This window comes from Saimiri boliviensis, chromosome 9, assembly GCF_048565385.1.
Source record: "Saimiri boliviensis isolate mSaiBol1 chromosome 9, mSaiBol1.pri, whole genome shotgun sequence".
Lineage (NCBI taxonomy): Eukaryota > Metazoa > Chordata > Mammalia > Primates > Cebidae > Saimiri > Saimiri boliviensis.
In genome coordinates, this window is record NC_133457.1 from 46,641,449 (window position 1) to 46,661,779 (window position 20,331).

The 20,331-nt window shown below is 47.3% G+C and overlaps 1 protein-coding gene across 5 annotated transcripts in view; it reads right to left on the minus strand.

Annotated features, from left to right (window-relative positions):
• The window catches only part of OSBPL10 (oxysterol binding protein like 10), a 325,696-nt gene that overhangs the window by 13,938 nt on the left and 291,427 nt on the right, over window positions 1-20,331 (minus strand). For all 5 annotated transcript variants that reach the window (XM_039480176.2, XM_074405790.1, XM_039480174.2 and 2 more), the window contains one exon: window positions 9,360-9,840. In XM_039480176.2, coding sequence (XP_039336110.2) covers window positions 9,360-9,840 — 481 coding nt within the window. The remainder of the gene's footprint in view (window positions 1-9,359; window positions 9,841-20,331) is intronic.

Below are 20,331 nucleotides of genomic sequence, written 5' to 3' on the forward strand. Positions count from 1 at the left end.
GACTTATGGTCATCCTGGCAGTAATGAGTGAGTTCTCACATCAGTAGTTCTTGCAAGAGCTCCCCTGAGAGCTAGTTGTCAAAAAGCACCTAGGCCAGGTACAGTGGCTCACTCCTGTAATCCCAGCACTTTGGGAGGTGGAGGCAGAAGGATGCCTTGAGCCCAGGAGTTTGAGACCAGCCTGGGGAACACGATGAAACATCATCTCTAGAAAAAATGTAAAACTAAAAAATTAGCTGGGCATGGTGGTCCCAGTAGTCCCAGTTACTTGGGAGGCTAAGATGGGAGGATTGCTTGAGCCCAGGAGGTCGAGGCTGCAGTGAGCTATGATCACATCACGGCACTCCAGCCCGGATGACAGAGTAAGACCCTGTCTCAAAACAACAACAACAACAACAAAAAGGGAAAGAGCCTGGCACCTCCACCACCCTACCTCTGCTCTCGCCATGTGACCCCCACACACGGGCTCCCCTTCTCCTTCCACCACGAGCAGATGCAGCCTCAGGCCATCATCAGAAGCAGACGCTAGCGTCATGCTTTTTGTACAGCCTGCTGAACTGTGAGTCAAATAAGCCTCTTTTCTTTCAGGTATTCCTTAATAGCAACGCAAATGTTCTAGGACACAGCCCACCCTCTCCAGCGTGCCATGCTGCCGGATGATTCTGCCCAACTGCAGACTCTTGTAAGGGTTCTGAGCACCCTTACAGGTGCTGGGCTAAGCGAGAATGGTTGCTAGGCTAGATACATTACATGTAGCTTCAACTTAGGATATTTTCACCTTCGGATGGGCTTACTGGAACATAACCCAATCATAAGCCAAGGAGCATCTCTGCTTGGTAGTAAAATCGTTCCAGGCAAGCAACGTATCTCCTTCACACCGTAACCTCACCCCTGATGTCTACTGCGTTCCTATTTTGTGGGTCAGCCTGCATGTCCTTAACTGTGACACTCTGGGGACTTCTATCGCTTGCATGTCTAGCAGGAAACCTCTACAGACTGGGAACACATGACAGCCACAAACTCGGCTGGCTGTATTCCTGGTCTCATTCACAAATTTAAACTTTGCACGGTAGGATTGTAACGCTGAGATTTCCTTCACAGTGTTTTTTCATGGAGAATATGCCTCAGGTTTTTTCAGGCCTGGATGAAACCTTAGGGAATCATTCCAATCCTCTGTCACTCACCAGCTTGGAAATCTTAACTTCTGTGCCTCAGTTTCCTCATCTGTGATGCACAGATAATGGTATCTGTACCTCCCATGGCTGTGGTCAAGATGGAGAAGGCGATTCTAAACTCAGCTAACAGCACTGCAGCAGGGCCCATGGCCCAAATCCTGACAGTTTTGTATCTTTATTACTCCTCATTCTTTAAAGCCCTGTCTGTATGGGTATCGCCACCTAATGAAAAAGAGGAAAGTACAGCGTCTTCTAACGGGCTATACCTGTGACGGATGGCAGGGGCACAGGGCGGACTCTTCCTAACGTAATGCTTTGCGTAAGAGATTGCATCCTCCTCCCATTTATCAAGGTAAAATGTGCTCCCAGGCCTGGGGGAGGTCCGTGAGCCTCGGAGCTAGACTGATTTGAAGGCACTGGAAAGACCGCATTCCTCTGGCTTTTTCTGAAAATCGATAAATGTGTGCTCACTCATTAAATCACCTATGACGATGTCTTCTTAGTACTCACTCTTTTTTTCAGCATCACATCAAAAAATACTCTCCTTAACATGAATAAAAGACTATATTAAAATTAGACTTAAAAATGGGATCACAAATATAAGTTACTTCTTCCTTTGGCCTAATAGCTAAGAGAAGCTAAAAAAAGAAAAATCAAATAATCAGTCCTGCCATGCACAGTTAGTCCTCAGGCTGGGAGATCTTCATTTGAAATTCCACAAATTGATTCACCAATAAGCATAAAGGCAAAGCATTAAGATTTTCAAACTGATAGACTTAAAATAATTTTGTGCCCAACCTCAATCTAAGGAACCAAGATACTCGGCTAGGACATCCATTCTGGAAAGCAGAGTCACAGAAGGGGCTCCGGGAAGGGGCTCTGCAGAGCCAGCAGCATCGGCACTCACAGCCCCGCGGCCATCATGTCACTTCCTCTCACTACAATTAACTGTCTTTCCCCACAGACTCGATTGAGAGCCTGCCATGCACCAGGCATTGATTCGGGCATTTTGAGGGCGGTGGGCTGCAAAGACCAGCTGAACACCCTCAATTCCCCAGCGGTGTGGGGTTGCAAGGGGTGGGCAACCCACACTTTCCCAGGACAGAAGCCTTATGTTAACTGAGCGACATCAGCTCTCGCCATCAGAGCAACAGAAATGAGAGTGGGGGAGAAAGGGGTGCAGTCTCTGGGTTCAACCTGAGTGAATTCAGCACATAACGAGGCACTTCATAATAGCATTTCATTACAGCCAAATATGCCTCAGCCTAAAGGCAATGATCTAAGAGAGAAGCCCCCGTATTTACCTTCACAGTTGTCAGGGGACCCATGCGAGATCCCATTTTTATACCGAGAAAATGGAAAAAGCATTATGTAACCCCAGTCAACAAATTCATGCGATGTGCAGGAAATATGAGAGAGGAAAATACCCCACCTCCAGCCTTCCCCCACTCAAAGGAGCTCTGAGTATAGGAGCCAGAACGTTCTGCTTTGAAGTTTGGAGATTCTTAGAAATAGTTTGTGTGAAAAATCAGATCCTGTGTTACAGAGGATACATTTCATTAATACAGAAGATAAGGGGGTGGGGCTACTGAAAGGACTTGGACCAACGTAAGGCCTCACAAGGCTGAGCCAAGGGTCCCCCAGCCCTGCCCAGGCCCACGCACAGCAGGGGAACATCAGGTGAGTGGCCAATGCCCAGGAGAGGCCTTCCACAGTCTCTCTCCAGAACCTTCCTTCTGAACTCAGCACACTATTGAGAAGTCCTGAGTGGAATTTTCAAGCAAGTAGAAAAAGTGAGAGCAAAGCCAGGTGTGGTGGCTCTTGCCTGTAATCATTCCAGCACTTCGGGAGGCCAAGGCGGGTGGCTCACCTGAGATCGGGAGTTTGAGACCAGCCTGACCAACATGGACAAACCCTGCCTCCACTAAAAATACAAAAAAAAGAAAGGAAAGAAGAAAGAAAGAGAGAGAGAAAGAAAGAAAAGAAAAAAAAAAAAGGAAAAAGTGAGAACAGCTCATTCTAATTATGCTTCCTCTGAAGACCGTGTCTGAGGGCTTCAGGAGGGGGTGTTCCGCGTCTTCTCACAACATTGCGGCCCCGGGCTGGGGAAAGCGAATCAATGGCCCCAGCCCCCACCTGCTGCCTATCAGGAACGGAGGAGCCACGATCTTGAGACCCCACAGGCCCACCCAGTGGAGACACGGATAGTCTACAACGGCCAACAGTAAGAGACAGTACAGATGCTGGTTAGTTCCGCGGACAGAGGGCTAGAAGGACCTCATCACTCTCTCAAGTTCAGCTGCAGAGGCAATGCAAGGAGCCCATGGGCTGCGCTGGGATGAGGGGCGCCCTGCTGACGGGTGGCTTAAGTGAAAGGGGCGGAGACACCAGATGGAGGCAGGCTGGACGAGGGTGCAGGAAGCAGAGGGAAGAAGATGAACACCCCGGGCAGAGGGAAGAAAGGAAGGATGAACACATTGTGTGGGGAAGGGAGAATAACCAGCTTTAAAACAGTCACACACGTGACCGCACTGCACACCCACATCCTCGTCGCAGCCAACCGCTGGTGGTCGGGGAGAGGGGAGCAGTGACTATTTTGTAGAGAAGGAAGGATCCCGAAGGGAGAGATTGCCTTTCTGTGAAGAATTCCCTAAACCACTAAGAATGGATTTGCACATCTTTACCTTTTCAAAACCTACCACGTATGTGTCTAATGGCAAGAATTAGGGGCTCACAGACTGGGAGGCATCCACCCTATACTCCAGTTTAAGAATCTGGCTTTCCCATGCTTGACAAGCAGCGGCGAGCACTTCTGCGGAGTGCAGGGAAATCCCCAGACAAATGACATTATATTCACCAAGCATGCACTCCAAGCTCAGATTCACACGCACGTGTGCGTGTGTGTGTCTGTGTGTGCAGGAGGGAAGAAGAGAAATAAACAACTTGCCTCTCTGCTTCTGCCTTTGCACTGGGCCCTCTCCACTTTGGCCTTCAGTCTGTTCTTCACTCAGCCGACACAGTGACGCTGCTGAAATCACGTCTACCCTCCGGGAACTCTCATCTCACAGCAAAAGGCAGAGTCCTTGCAGGGCCCCCAAATCAGATCCCAGAATGCGGCCTCTCCTCTCTGGCCTTATCTCCTGTCTCCCCGGCCACCCATCACTCTGCTGCAGCCACAGGGGCCCCTGGCTGTCCTCACCACACCCCAGCCGCACGTTCCCAACTGGAGGCCTTACCACTTGCTGGTTTTTGCCTGGAAGACCCCTTTTGAAACAGGAAGCCTTTCCTCGGCTGCTCTGCCTTGCCGAGGTCCACGTTATTGAAAACTGCAGCCTCCCCGCCCTAACGTCACTCTCGTCTCCTTCCTACTTTGTCTCTTGGTGTCAATCATCATCCGCCACACTGAGGACTTCACACACGCCTCTCGTCTTCTCTCTGGCCCTCCTGCTGGAGCGCGAGCTCCCGGGGGCAGGGATCCTGTGTGCTGTGGCCTCTGCTGCGTCTCTAGCATCAAGGACCGTGCCAATCACTTCACAAATAAACGGATGAATGGATAAGGGAATGGGTAAATGACAGATTTATTCGAGCCACCACTGTCTGTAGATAAGGAGGTAAACATGTTTAAATTACTGTCTGCAGAAAATGTGTAGGAATCATTTTGCATACGGGGCATAAATACAAAGTGTGAACCGCCTTCTCTACCTTCTCTAGCAAACAAGCAGATTTCATTTTCAAAATATTTATTATGTGGGAAATTTAGAAAAAGCAATAAAATTAAATGGAATGAGATGAGTCACCTGAATAACAATTTTTAAGAAGAGGAAAAGATTTTTTACCAATATAAACCTCATAGCATGAGGCAAGCCTTAAGCAACCTATGAAAACACAGAGCCCCAGATAAGTCAAAATCAAGATGAATGTCGCTCCCATTTCTTATTACAAACCCAACTATAAAAATCAACATGAACATAAACCTCCCACAGGGGAGTCCTTAGCAATCTTCTCCCTGCTTTCAACAGGAATCACTGCCTGGGGATGCTAACCTGGCTCACGCAACTTCAAGAGGTCCCCAGCCCCGGCCGAGGCACACTCTTGAAACCTGCCGAGGCGGGGTTTAACCCAAACAGCGCTGCACAGTGGCAGCTCCCTGTCGCTTAAGCCAGGGAGAAGGTGGAGTGCAGAAGCACAAGCTGTCACTGGGGTCAGAAAAGAGGCCGGTGAGGAAATACCTCTCACTTCTCTAGCCCTGCCCCTCCAGAAGCACACTTGAATCAGGTTTCCTTTCTCACTGTCGGAGAGAGGCCTCACAGTGTCCTTGCAAGGCTCTAACCCCCTTGACCAGGTCCCCTTCCCTGGCCCACCGCCTGCCGCTCACCCCTGCTCCTCTGTTCTTCCTGTGCTTGTGAACTTGGGGGGTGGCCTGAACCACCTCCGATTCTGGTATCCCATCCACAGGTCAGAGATGAGCTGGGCAATGGCCCCTGACTCGAGGAGACCCCAGCACCTACCCTGCATCCCCTTCACTGGCTTGTGCGGAGGGAGGATGAATATTATTGTGAATTACGCATGGGTCCCTGGGCGAGCTGCCTCTCTCGGGCTCCTCATCTGTGAAATGAGGAGCATTCTGAAGCAACGGAACCCTTTTGGAAATAATCTTGTATAGGGAAGTCCATCTGGTGAATAGGTAAGGACAGATGGAGATGCTCAGGCTGGAGTGGACTTGGAAGAGCTCAAGCTTCGTCTCCCTGTGCCCCTCCAAAGAGCCTGGGATTCTCTACAGCACGGCTGGAAACCCTGGAGCATGTGGTGGACAAACACCCTTTCAGCTACAAGATTTCATGGTTCAGTCATCACTGGTAACAACTCCCCTTTAAGAAGAGAGACCACTGGCTTCACGCCTGTCATCCCAGCACTTTGGGAGGCCAAGGTAGGTAGATCATGGGGTTAGAAGTTCGAAGGGCCAGGCATGGTGGCTCATGCCTGTAATCCCAGCACTTTGGAAGGCCCAGGCGGGTGGATCACGAGGTCAAGAGATCGAGATCATCCTGGTCAACATGGTGAAACACCGTCTCTACTAAAAATACAAAAATTAGCTGGGCATGGTGGCGTGTGCCTGTAATCCCAGCTACTCGGAGGCTGAGGCAGGAGAATTGCCTGAACCCAGGAGGCGGAGGTTGCGGTGAGCTGAGATCACGCCATTGCACTCCAGCCTGGGTAACAAGAGCGAAACTCCATCTCAAAAAAAATAAATAAATAAAAAATAAAAAGTTCGAAACCAGCCTGGCCAACATAGTGAGACCCCATCTCTACTAAAAATATAAAAAGTAGCTGGGCATGGTGGTGCGCACCTGTAGTACCAGTGACTTGGGAGGCTGAGGCAAGACAATTGCTTGAACCCAGCAGGCAGAGGTTGCAGTGAGCTGATATGGTGTCACTGCACTCCAGCCCGGCGAGAGAATGAAACTGTCTCAAAAAAAAAAAAAAGCAGAAGAAGAAGACAGACCACTTCTGGCATTGCTCTCACCTTGCCAACAGCAGGAAAAGCCAGACATCAAGTGATCCACCTGCCTCAGCTTCCCAAAGTGCTGGGATTACAGGCATGAGCTGCAGCGCCCTGCCAAATTGGAATTTTTCGAATTGGAAAACAGTTGCAATGCTGCACCCTCACAGCAGATAACCCAGGGGGTGATAATCTCTTTATTGGTGAGGTTTATCTAAAGACAGATGTATTCATCTTGCCCCCACACATACAAACCCCCCATCTGAATTGTGGAAAAGGCCTAAACTGGGTGGGCCAAGATCATCCCGGTGACAGGTGTACTCCTGGCCTCCTACACAAATCAATGAATGTCTCATTGGTGAACTTCTAGATTCTGATTGATCCTTGAGAGGAAGGTGTGATTACTGGACCTGTGTGCAAGGAGGACCCCCAGGAAGGCTGGACACGAATGCTGAGTGTGTCTGTGGGCACTGTGGAGAAGCTGTCTTATCCATGCAAGAGGGATGGCACTTTGGGGGTTAAACCTAACACAGAAGTGGAACCCAAGAGGGGGTTTTTTTCTAAATAGTACCATTGCACGCCAACCCTAAATAAGGAAGAACTGTCTACAGGTACGGTCCCCAATTCCTCTCCCCCCTTCTCTCTCGACTTTAGTCAGATTTTCACTAGTGATTCTTCCACTGACAATTGTTGTCAGGGTCACGAGTGACCTCCAGGATCCAAAATCAATGATCACGTCTCAGTTCTGGTCTTACTGGAATTAACCAGCATCACGTGACGCAGCTGGCCACTCTCACGCTTTGAAGCCCGTCTTCACTTGCCTCGCAGGGAGCACCTTCTCCCGTTCTGTTCAGTCTACTTCGCTGGCCACTCCTCCTTAGTCCCCTCGGCTGCTTGCTCATCTTGTGGGCTGCGGAAGTCAGTGCTCACTCAGCAATCTCATCAGTCTCAGGGCCTTAACGATTTCATTTCCCTATGAAACTCCAGCTTGCACACACAATTGCCCACGCTAGCACTCCCTTCCATGACTCATCTCTAACAACCCTCCGAGCTCTCATACTCTCCCTCCAAAGCAGCCCAACACCCCGCCCTGAGACTCCCCATCTCAGTTAATGGCTAGTCCATCCTTCTAAGTGCTCGGGACCAAACCTTAGCAAGTCTTTCTCTCACGTTCCACATCCCACCCAGATCCTTACTATGCCACTACTGTTACTTCCTCTACCATTTCCCACCTGCTCCAAGCCACCATCCGCACCTGCTCAGTGATTCTCGCGACTTCTTCCCTAGTCTTCTTGTTTTCACCATTGCCCCCACCAGGGTCTGTTTTCAACAAATGGCTGGAGCCGTCTTGCTAGACTCTGAGTTTGAGCCTGGTCCTCTCCAGCTCCAAAGCGCCAGTGGCTTCACGGCTCCCTCACTGTAACAGCCAGCGTCTCTAGCAATAGCCCATGAGGTCCTACGCGCTCTGGCCACCACCACCTCCCTGACCTCCACCTGCTCCTCCAGCCTCATGGGTTTCCCATCTGCATCACATGCCAGGGACATGCTACCTCCAGGCCTCTGCCTCGTTCTTTCTGCACACAGACTGTTTCCCAGGGATCCATAAGGCTTGCCTTGCCCTTCTTTGCCCCCTTTGGGTCTCTGCTCAAATTGTCACCTTAGCGAGGCCTTCCTACCAGCCAGCTCATCTGAAAGCTCAACTGCCCTGTCCCGGGTTGTCCCCACACCCCTACCTGCCTTACGTTTCCCTACAACACTTACCATCCCTCAACTTACCACACAACCATGTTGACTTATTTATATCATTTCCCCATGAGAAAGCAGGAGAACAGAAACATCAAAAGAACGGATCATTTTTGGTTTGTTTACTCAAATAGCCACAGCTCCTAAGGCAATGTCAAGCATCAAGTAAGTGGTCAATAAAAATGTGCTAAGTGAATAAAACGTGCTCTTATCTCATGGGGTTTTGGAACGGCTTCTAAGGAGCCATGTACTCTCTGAAACTCAAAGAAAAATTTTAAGTTAGATTCTCTTTTTCCAAGAAGAGAATCACAGCCTTAGAGCCTCGAAGAGATTTGTGACTCAAAAAAAGTTGAAGAACCAGTAACACAGACGCTTGAATTTAACAAGGATTATTATAGGTTTCTTCAAACAATGAATACACTTCATTCACAGCTACTTGCTAAAATAAGAAGGTGTGATCCACCAGTGGTGTGATTATACTATGTTCTTGCTTCAGAATTTCTAGCATAGACTCAAAAGATTTGTCTTGGGAATTTTTATGAGCAGATTTTGAATAGGCAGCATGATTATCCTCATTGTCTGTGAGCCAGAACACTGGTGAGAATGAATAAAAATGTGTTTTCACAGATTTGGAGGCCAACTACTATGTTCACGCAATGCTAAAAAAAAAAAAAAAAAAGTACCTGTAAGGCACGTACGCATGTGTACGGCACGAGAAGGTCCAGGCGGGAAGGTCCAGGTAGGCGGCTGTCAGGCATATAGTCCAACACCTTGGCCCCACTAGGAAATTACCAGATCTTGTCCCAAAATAACAAAACCCACCCCCTTTACCACCCACCCTCTAATTCCAAAACCAGTTAAAAACAAAAAATACTCCACACGCAAAAGGTATGAAAATGTCACTGTGTAAGAGCCAAACTCCAACAGACGACATGGCTTACCTTCCCCTATCATAGAGACCCCCACGGACATGCCCATGAACTTGCTTTTGGTCCATACGTGAGTGTTGACGCACAGTCTCTTCTCCTTGCACTCACAGTAGAAGCAGGAGATGGGTGGGTGATGGGACACTTGCTCAGCCACAAACCTTAGTTTGTAGCTTTTGGAAGGGTCATCGGCCATCGGGTGTTCATGACAGCCGGCAGGAGAGTGGGGAGCAGTCCTCTTAGGCTTGACCTTGTCCTTGGGAACCTCCCAGGAGCAGTGAAACGTCTCGCCTATGATGGGGTTGTAGGGCTTCTTGGCCAAAGCGCCCTTGCGGCCCTCGTGAAAGGCTGTGAGATAATACTCCACGAAGCAGATGACTCTCTCCTCTGGCGTGGCCCCGGCAGTGATGGCCAGCAGTAGGTCTGGGTGCGCCATAAAATCTGCATACATCTCCAGCAAAGATCGTTTCTCCAGGATAAAGGTGGGAAGCACCACCTGCATTTGGAAGGACACAAAGACAGAAATCTTTGGGATTACTTGGAAAAGCTGAAAAGAAAAGCTGCAACCACCGTCACGCAAATTCACAACATCCCCAGCCAGGGAACAGTCTGTTTTGACTTGTGCACAAATGACAGATCAAGGGAAACGATACGAAAGAAAGAAGTGGCAGTGGAATCCGCAGGAGCCCAGCTCTGTGGACAACTCTTCTGAGTGATCTTCCTCCTTGCTTACCTGGGCTAACGCAGCGGTCTCTGCCCGTCTCCACTGCCATCCCTCTCCTAACTCTCCATTATTTAGAGATGTGAAGAAAACAGCCTGGAAGAGCTTTTCTGTATCCTGCCTGCCATCAGGCACGACCAAGGTGGGACACTCAGTGTGTGCCCACAAACATGGATACTGGGCTTTGTGGTGCCATTTCCTAGGGGGTCCAGGCAGACGAGGACCCACCACCGATGACAGTGGGCACTGGGAGACGCTGTTAGAAGAATGGTGCACAAGCCCCGCCATAACTGAGGAAGGGGAGGACTGTGGAAAGGGCCCAGCTCCGGGAGGAGGCAGGCCCGTCAGCGGGCAAATGTCCACAGAGCTGCTGCAGATAAGAGGGGCCATGGTGAGTCCATCTGCAGAGATCGATCCTCGAGACTGGTCCAGGAGAAACCACTGGATGATACAAAGTAGGCTGGCACTTAATATACAGAACCTGCTGCTAAAGGACTGGCAGACTGGCTACTCCTAGGTTTGCTACTGGCACCATCACTGAAGACAGACCTTGTGGAGGCCGGGAGGACTCTGGTAGAGACAAAGCAGAGACTCGTCATTGATCCAGAGTAGGTCCGGATGGTCAGTCAGGGGCTCCACAACCCCAAATGCCTGTAAACCAATGATTATTTAGTCGTTTGCTTTAAGTGATCTCACTTAAAGCAACTGAAGGGTATTTTGAAACTGGGAAGCCTGTAACTCACTACTGCTACTGCTGTTTAAAGAAGACAAAGTCCATGTTTCACTGTCCTAGTGTGATCTTAAAATAAATGAGTTGTCGAGTGTTTGGTTTTTTGTTTGTCTTTTTTTGGTTTTGAGCCAGTCATCTCCTGTCGCCCAGGCGGGGGTGCAGTGGCGCAGTCCGGCTCACTGCAACCTCCACCTCCTGGGTTCAAGCCACTCTCCTGCCTCATCTTCCCTAGTAGCTGGGACGACAGGCACATGCCACCACACGTGGCTCATTTTTTTTTTTTTTTTAATTTTAGTAGTCACGGGGTCTCACCACATTGCCCAGGCTGGTCTTGAACTCCTGAACTCAAGCAATCTGCCCATTTCAGCCTCCCAAAGAGTTACCGGGTATTAATAATCCACCCACTTAGCTGCAACACACAGCCAGCCTTAACCCGGAGCCTCTCAGCCTGTTCCTCCTCATGTGGACCCACAGGATTTTGAAGCGGGAAAGCCCGCCCAGACCCGCTGGGTCATGCAGGGAACACGCCAGGTGCCAGCGAGTTGACTAATACCACGGGGCTGGTTGACAATCTCTCTTTACATAACCAATTCTGTCCTTCCTTTCTGTAGCCCTGAACTCCCGTGAAAACATTCGGGAGGGCGTATGATCATGGACCACAAGTATCACACAGGCTCACAGATCTGTAATCCCGACTCCGCTTCCGGCTACAACACTCTTCCCTGCAAATGACTGGGCTATGGTGGAAAGGAGAAGAGAGGCTGCTGTGCTTTCAGCTTGTCCCCCCCAAATGCAGGTTGAAATCTGAACCCGGTGTGGCAGCATTAGGAGGTGGGGAGTAGTAGAAGGTGTGGAGGTTATAGGAGCAGATCCCTTAGGAAGAGATGAACGCCTTCTTTCAGGAGCGAGTTCTTACTCAATCGGGACTGAATTAGGGATCGCAAAACCATGCTGTTCCAGAAGCGACTCTGACTTCCTGGACCCTTGTGCTCGCCATGTGATCTCTGCACACACCTGCTTCCTCTTCTGCCATGTTTTGACCCAGCACAGGGCCCTCACCAGAAGCCAGCCAGCTGCGACACTATGCTCTTCAACTCTCCAGCCTGCAAAATGGTGAGTTAAATAAATGTATTTTTCTTAAAAACAACTCAATCTCAGCCAGCAACAGTGGCTCATGCTTGTAATCCTAGCATTTTGAGAGGCTGAGGCAGGCAGATCACCTGAGGTCGGGAGTTTGAGATCAGCCTGACCAACATGGAGACACCCCATCTCTACTAAAAATACAAAATTACCCAGGCATGGTGGTGCGAGCCTGTAATCCCAGCTACTCGGGAGGCTGAGGCAGGAAAATCGCTTGAACCCAGGAAGTGGAGGTTGCAGTGAGCCAAGATTATGCCATTGCACTCTGGCCTGGGCAACAAGAGTGAAATTCCATCTCAAAGAAAAAAAAAACACACGATGAAAAAACCCTATGCAGTCTCATTCTGTCACAGCAACACTAAAGGGACTAATACAGATGTCCAGAGAGAGACAGGCAGACATGGCAACAGCAAAGTACAGAAATTTCAGAGGAAACCAGAAAAAGCCCCGTCTGCTAGAGAGGTAAAGCTTGGTGGATCTCTTTTAATGCTTTTCTATCTTTCATTTAAAAACTGTGTCAGGAGAAAATGTACCAGTGCTAAATAAAAAAGCAGCCAGATGTAAAATTGAACGTGTAATACAATCCAAGAATCATAAAAACACTCAAAATGTGAACATGTCTGTCTGGGTGATAGAACTGAGTGATTTTACACTTTTTTTTTTTTCTGAGTATCTTTCTGCTTTGCTTTTATAATACACAGGAAGAAGAAATATTATTTAAAAACACAACTATGCAAATCAATGGGAAGTTTCCTGATTTTCTTTAATCCACAACTTGACAAAATTGAGAATCTGGCTGCCCTAGGATCTCATCTGGCCAAGAAAAGAATTGAGCATGGAATAGCCTTCAGAGGCCACCTCTATTTACTTCTGATGCCTTTTTGTGGGGACGGGTCATCAATCCGCCACCATCACCATGCTCTCTGGGGGCTGCTGTTCCAATAAGGCTTCAGTGGGGTCAGGCTGCTGTGTTCTCCCACCACATAGCTGTCCAATGGCAGAGTAAATGAACCCCAGACACTCACCACACTTCCCTCTTCTGCCCCCGAATTACCCAAGGGCTCCTCTATGAATTCCACCCAGACAAGGTGGCACAGTTGGGGAACGTGGATTTAAGCAGCCTGGAAATCCCTTAATGAAGCGAAATCAGCGACAAAGGACAGACTGTCACAAATGTCTGCAGCTTCATACCTTCCCCAAGTGACTCCATCTCCTGCTCTCTCCCTTCCCCGGTCCACGGGGCCCTCTGGTCAGAAGGCAAGCCAGGGAAGGGGAAAGACAGAAATATACACTGCAGTCATCAGCTCTGACGAGTGTAACTTCAAACAAAGATAATTTCATGACCTTGGCTCATGCCTTTTCCTCACTCTATAGCAATCAAGCTTCTATGGCAGTAATTCCACCTCTGGACAAGAATCCTCATGTTTACACCCAAGATTAAGGTTAACAAGGAACATCAGCTACGATACTTACTCTCTAGTTATATCCTTCTGAGAAGGACAAGAATTTAAGATGTTTCCCCTAATTTAGTCAGCATTTCTGAACTCGGAAGCTGAAGATTTAAAAAATAATAATAAGTAAATAAGAAAAAGAACTCCACTTGGAGCCCCGAGTCACAGAATGTCAGAACCAAAAAGCAGCTTTCAAGATGATTTGGTGCACTGCCCCAGTCCCATAGGTGAGGGCATGATGCCGTGGCCACCCAGTGGCTGAGCCAGCAGGAAACCTCAGGCTCCCGGCGGCCACCTCTGAGTCCCTGCCATTACCTGATGATACATACTGATTATCTGTTTCTGGTTAATAAGAACAACTTCTCGGCTGGGTGCGGTGGCTTACACCTGTAATCCCAGCACTTTGGGAGGCCGAGGCGGGTGGATCACAAGGTCAAGAGATCGAGACCATCCTGGCCAACATGGGGAAACCCCGTCTCTACAAAAAATTCAAAAATTAGCCGGGTGTGGTGGCATATGCCTGTAATCCCAGCTACTTGGGAGGATGAGGCAGGAGACTTGCTTGAACCCAGGAGGCGGAGGTAGCAGTGAGCTGAGAATGCGCCATTGCACTCCAGCCTGGGCAACAAGAGCAAAACTCCATCTCAAAAAAAAAAAAAAAAAAAAAAAACTTCTTTCAGTGGACAAGGGAGACAGCTAGGATGTCTGGGCCACCCCATCTGCTGTCATGGATTAAGAAGAGGGGGAAAGGCCAGGCATGGTGGTTCATGCCTGTAATCCCAACACTCTGGGAGGCTGAGGCAGGAGGATCACTTGAGGCCAAGAGTTTGAGACTAGCATGGGCAACATAGTGAGAACCTATCACTACAAAAAAAACAATAATTAAAAATTTTTTAAAAAGAAGTGGGTGAAGGAAAAAGAATGGGGAAGAGAGTAGAACATGAGCCCCACCTCCTCAGGCCGTTTCACTCTTCCCAACAAGGCAAGAAAATCTACCATTCCAAACATTATCATTACTGTCATACGTGGGAGGGAGATCGTTGCAATGAAGTGAGGGTATGGCAGATATGGCTCCCAAACTGGCGGTACAGCCTCCTGCAATACCTCCAACTCCCCTCCACACCACGGCCAGAGTCACCTTGCTAAAATCTCTGTAAGAGATAAAGTCCAACCTGGTCCCCACCTCCCTCTGGTCTCACACAATATCCTGACTGTCTGCTCCCATCCCTCCCTGCACAAAACTCCCCTCACATACACACACTTCCTTTTTCTGACCTTTCTCCTCCCTTGTCTAGGTGACAAAAGGCTCCTCGGCTCAAGTAGCTCTCCTCTGTGAAGCTTTGTTTTTGTTGACAGTTCCTGCTTCCGAGGCTAAAGCAACAACCTCCCCCCTCTCACCCCGTTTCCTGTCCTTGGCACCTCACACATACCTCCACCTCCAAAGCTCTTTTCTGCTTATTAAGGCACACGTTTCCAAACGGTAAGCACTTGGAGAACAGACACCTGACTCCCTAGTACCTTAGCGAAACACAAGACAAACAGATGAATTCCATGAGAGACACCTGTTTCCTTTGACATGTTTCAGTTCCCCGTATTTTTAAATGCAGATTCTCCTTCACCATGCTTTAAATTTTCTGACTAGATCCAGCCAAGTTTTCAGTTGCTGCTTCTCTCGAGGAAAATGAGAATATTCACATACACACCAAAGAACTTCTGGGCTCAAGCCAGCTTACATAGAATGCAGCTTATTTCGGGAAGATGTTTTTGGGGGTAAGGAACCACAGAGCCTGACGTATCCGAAGTGTGCTCTAAATGTCTAACGAACGCATGGTTTCAAACCCGGTCCGCCCCACGCTCTACTGGATCTCCCAAGACATCGTTGGTGCTGAAGACAATGTGGCTAGATGACCTCCAGGATGGGCCTTCAAAGGCTCCAAGGGAGCCAGAAGGAATGAAATCGCCTAGTCGGAAGGCATCTTCACAATCACTTCCCCAAAAGGAAAAAAGGCTCTGCTCAGCTGCTTCTGCCAGTTAGTACTGCCCAAATTGCTTCATCTGACTCTCAACTATGAGGGAAAAAAAATCAAATCAAAACTGAGGAATAGTCCTGGGGGTGGGTGGGGGAACAGCAAAGACAACCTGACTTGAACTCTTCAGTATCACTGCCATTAAAGGTTGAAAAAAAAAAAAAAAAGGTGGGGGAAGGTAATTTTCTAGGCTAAAGGAGACTAGAGACATCATAATGATCAAATGCAACATAATCTGGGTTGGATTCTGGAGTTTTAAGAAACAGCCATAAAGGACATGATTGGGACAAGCTGGGAAAATTTACCATGGGCTGAATATGAAATAATATTGCTTCAATGTTACATTTCCCAATATGACAGATGTATACCATAATGTCCTTGTTCTTAGAAGATACTCACCAAAGGGTAGGAGAAAACCGACATGATGTCTGCAACATACTCTAAAATGGTTAATCGAAAAATAAACATACATGTATGATATGGTTTAGCTGTGTCCCCATCCAAAGCTCATCTTTAATTGTAACTCCCTCAATTCCCACATGTCATGGGAGGGACCAAGTGGGAGGTAATTGAATCAGAGGGGCAGGTCTTTCTCATGCTGTTCTCGTAATAGTGAATAAGTTTCACAAGATCTGATGGTTTTAGAAAGAGGCGTTTCCCTGAACAAGCTCTCTCTCTTTGCCAGCTGCCATCCATGTAAGATGTCACTTGCTCCTCCTTGCCTTCTGCCATGATTGTGAGGCCTCCCCAGACACTTGGAACTAGAAGTCCGTTAAACCTCTCTTTCTTCCCAGCCTCAGGTATGTCTTTTGTCAGCAGCATGAAAATGGACTAATACAATGTGTAACACACATATATACATGCATGTGTATGATGGAGTTCTGCGGGGAGAGAGCTTGACAGCTAGAGAAATAAATGGAAGGAGGGAGGAGGGGAGGAGAGAGGTTGACATAGAGGGAAGAAGGGAGAAGAAATACAAAGTACAAAATGTTAATAATTTGCCAAAAAAGGTGAAGAACATACGGGAGTTGATAGAGTTTGGATTTGTGTCCACGCCCAAATCTCATGTCAAATTCTAATCCCCAGCACTGGAGGAGGGGCCTGGTGGAAGGTGACTGGCTCATGGGGGTACACTTCCCCTTGCTGTTCTCATGATAGTGAGTGAGTGCCCACGAGATCTGGCTGTTTAAAAGTGTGTAGCACCTCCCTCTTCACTCTCTTTCTCCTGTCCTGGCCATGTAAGACATTGAGAGCTTCCCCTTTGCTTTCTGCCATGATTATAAGTTCCCTGAGGTCTCCCCAGAACGTGTACAGCCTACAGAACTGTGAGTCAATTAAACTTCTTTATAAATTACCCAGTTTCAGGTAGTTCTTTATAGCAAGGCAAGAACTAATACAAGAGTCCGTTGTGCTATTCCTGCAACTTTACTGTAGACTGGAAAATGTTCAAAATAAAAAAGTTGGAGGAAAAAGAAAAAAGGATCTACTGGGGATGCAATACCTGGGAACATAATAATTTTCAAAGACAACCTTCCCAAAACTGCAGACTGAGGGAATATGGGCTCACAGCCAACATCAAGTCCAACCTACTAGGTATGCATTCTGTACTTTAAAATGATGTGGCTTTGTCAGAGCAGGAAAAAAAATAGAATACCTGGAGAGATGGAGCAGAATGGGTTGGGAGTAGAACTACTATTTCCTCTTTCATATTCTGTTGTGTGTTTCATTGGTGTTTGTGCAGAATACCAGATCAGCTTCAAAACCAGCACCTGAACACTCTGGACAGGATGTCATACTTTTCATTAAAACAGACTTCCTAGTTTGGTCTGATTTCTTTCTCTCATACAATCTCCTGGGCACTCTTTCCTTTTTTTTTTTTTTTTTTTTTTTTTTTTTTGGTGTGTTTGCAAATAAGTCATTTAATCATCCATTTCTTGGACAGTGGACACCGGGGATACAGAGCCAACAAATGGTGAGTACTAACTGGGCTGCTGTCTGCCTCCAACAGAGGGTGAGTGATGGCCCAGCTGTTCAGACTGAAGGCAGCCAAATGGCCTGAAATCACTGCTGCGGATTTACCGAGCCATCAGTAAAGACTGTCTTTTCTCCCATTAACATAATTAAGACAATGAACCGTTTTGGGGGGAAGGAAAAAGAATCTGCACTAGGAAGTCAGAGAACAATTAACTGCCTTTAAAGTTGCATCAATCTAGAAGTAAATAACTCATCTTCAGGCTGGGCTCTTAGGCTCTTAGAAATCTGAAATAAACGATCAACCTCACCCATACAGGAAGGCAAAGGACACCTGGAAAGAGGGATAGTCCCCTCCCCAGAGCAGGGAGCACAGCTGGCCTCTGCAAAAAGAAGGCCCAGAGCAGGTGCAATTTTCTTCAAAAAGAAACATCAGGTGACTGGGTGCAGTGGCACAGACCTGTGATCCCAGCATTTTGAGAGGCTGAGGTGGGAGGATCGCTTCAGCCCAAGAGAGCAAGACCAGCCTGGCTGCAAGACGTTGCCTCTACACAAAAAATGTTTTTAAACTAGCCAGGTGTGGTGCCTGCAGTCTTAATGTAGTCTTATCTATTTGTAGGCTGAGGCAGGAGGATCGCTTGAGCTCAGGACTTCCCAGCTGCAGTGAACTATGATTGCACCACTCTACGCCAGCCTAAGCAACACAGCAAGACCTTGTCTCTTTAAAGAAAAAGGAATGAAAGAATAAAGAAGTACCAGTTCATATCCCTGGGAGTTACCTTCCTATTTTATCCTTAGATTAGCAAACACAACCCAGGCAGACAAGCAAGCAGAGCAGCCTAGACCACCACAGGGGTCCGTTTCTGTCCTCCTTTGCCAAGTACACAAAAATCCAATTTTACAAAATAAGGCGTCAACAATTCACACTGCAAAAGGTGTCTTTACTTAGCCAACCTCTTCTCTGGGTTTCCTTAACCTGCCAGCTCCCTTCACACCCATTTCATGGTGCCTGAAACATTATACAAAGCATTCAATAAAATGTTTGTTAGACGAGAGGAATTTGAAATAAAATTTTACTTTTTCCAAGAAGATATTTACTACCTAGAAAGATATCTGTTGAAGTTAATCCCGGTGTTCCTTCCAGAGTCCCAGATATCAGCTCACAGAAGGAAGTCAGTTGGGAGCAGAATGTCATCTCTTAGCAGCGACTAGCCATGTGCGCTACTTGGCAAATTCATCTCCCTAGGACTCAATTCCTCAGCTAGAAAGTGGAGAAAATACAAATACCAACCTTCTATGTTGATTGTGAGTATTAAATGACATTGTGAAATTAGTCCAGTGCCTACCTAGCACCCAGGAAGTGCTCATTCTGTGTTGGCTCAGATTATAGATCCCTATAATCAGGGATCAGTAACCTCATTTAGAGACCAGGGAACATACGAACAACAGAGATTAGACACAAACTCATCACATAACATTTCTGTCACAATGTTGAAAGCTAAAATGACCCACAATGCCTAGAGCAACCCCGGACCACCTCTGACACTTCTGTAAATAATCAATCACCTGCTCAGAGAAAAAGGAGAAATAATTGTGTAAGACAAAAACGCTGCTGTAAGAATATATAAAATATTTCAGATTTAAACTGTTTTTAGAGCTCAAGCCAGCCCACAGCACTTGGGTTACACACTCATTATCTTGGGTAATCTTCTTAGAAGCCTGTAAGCAGGTGCAACCATTCCATTTTACAGAGAAGGAAGCTAGTATCCACAGAGGTTTTGCAATGTACAATGGCTAAATCAGAGGAGAGCTGGAGTGCGAATCAATTCTGCTTGGCCAAGGTCCATGATAGGTCGCTTAGTGCCCCCAACAGGCCTGAAGACTACTTTCTAGAAGTGTGGATTGTGATTCTGTGCTGCCACCAGGGCAGAAAGGGAACACGAAGATTGCACAACTGTGTCCCCTCATGAAACAGATCTACACAGACAAGTCTAGGGAAGCCAGGTCTCCACTCTGTCTTGTATTAAAAGGCAAACACTCAGGAGAGATAACAGGCTTTGCTTGACAGTATACTGAAAACCAGATTCAGGGAGAAGAAGAGCTGGAGGGATCTGGAAAGGGAAGTAGAAGCAGGACTAGGGAGACCAGAGACGCCGACGTCCACATCTCTGCCTTGTGGGGTTCATTTCCAAATTAAACCCTGGCCTTCTGACCCTCTTCATAAAAATTTCCCTTTTCCAAGAAGGAGCTTAAGCACAGCAACGTTAATCTCTGCATATTGTGACCGATGCTAGAAAATAACCTAATAAAATAACTCAATCAAAGGAAAAAAGCTGTATGCCCACAGAAGTATGTTAGAAGATGGTAGTAGATGTTCACTATATCATTATCTACTTCTATGGTAGAAGATGTTCACTATATCATTATCTACTTCTATGATAGAAGATGTTCACTATATCATTATCTACTTCTATGGTAGAAGATGTTCACTATATCATTATCTACAACACCAAGAAGCCACAAATAGACAACATGACCAACCACTATTTGTTGGGAAAAATCAATGACAACGCAGTAATGTGGTAGAATGTTATATATCCATTAAGGTGTACACAGGTAACGATGTCGTTTTCTGTAAACCCATGGTGAGTACGTGATGTCTGTTGTGTGATTCTGTATTCCAGGAGTTGACAAATACAACCCATGGGTCAAATCTCCACTTGCTTTTACAACCAGTTTTATTGAAACAAACTATACCCATTCATTGCTGTATTATCTACGGCTACCTTTGTAGTCAAATGGCAGAGTTAAATGGTTGCAGTAAACAGAAGATGGCCTGCACAGCCAAAAACACTTGTTATCTGGCCTTTTATTCAATTAATTTTTTTGTTCTTTTTTGAGTCAGAGCTTTGCTCTTGTTGCCCAGGCTGGAGTACAATGGAGTGAT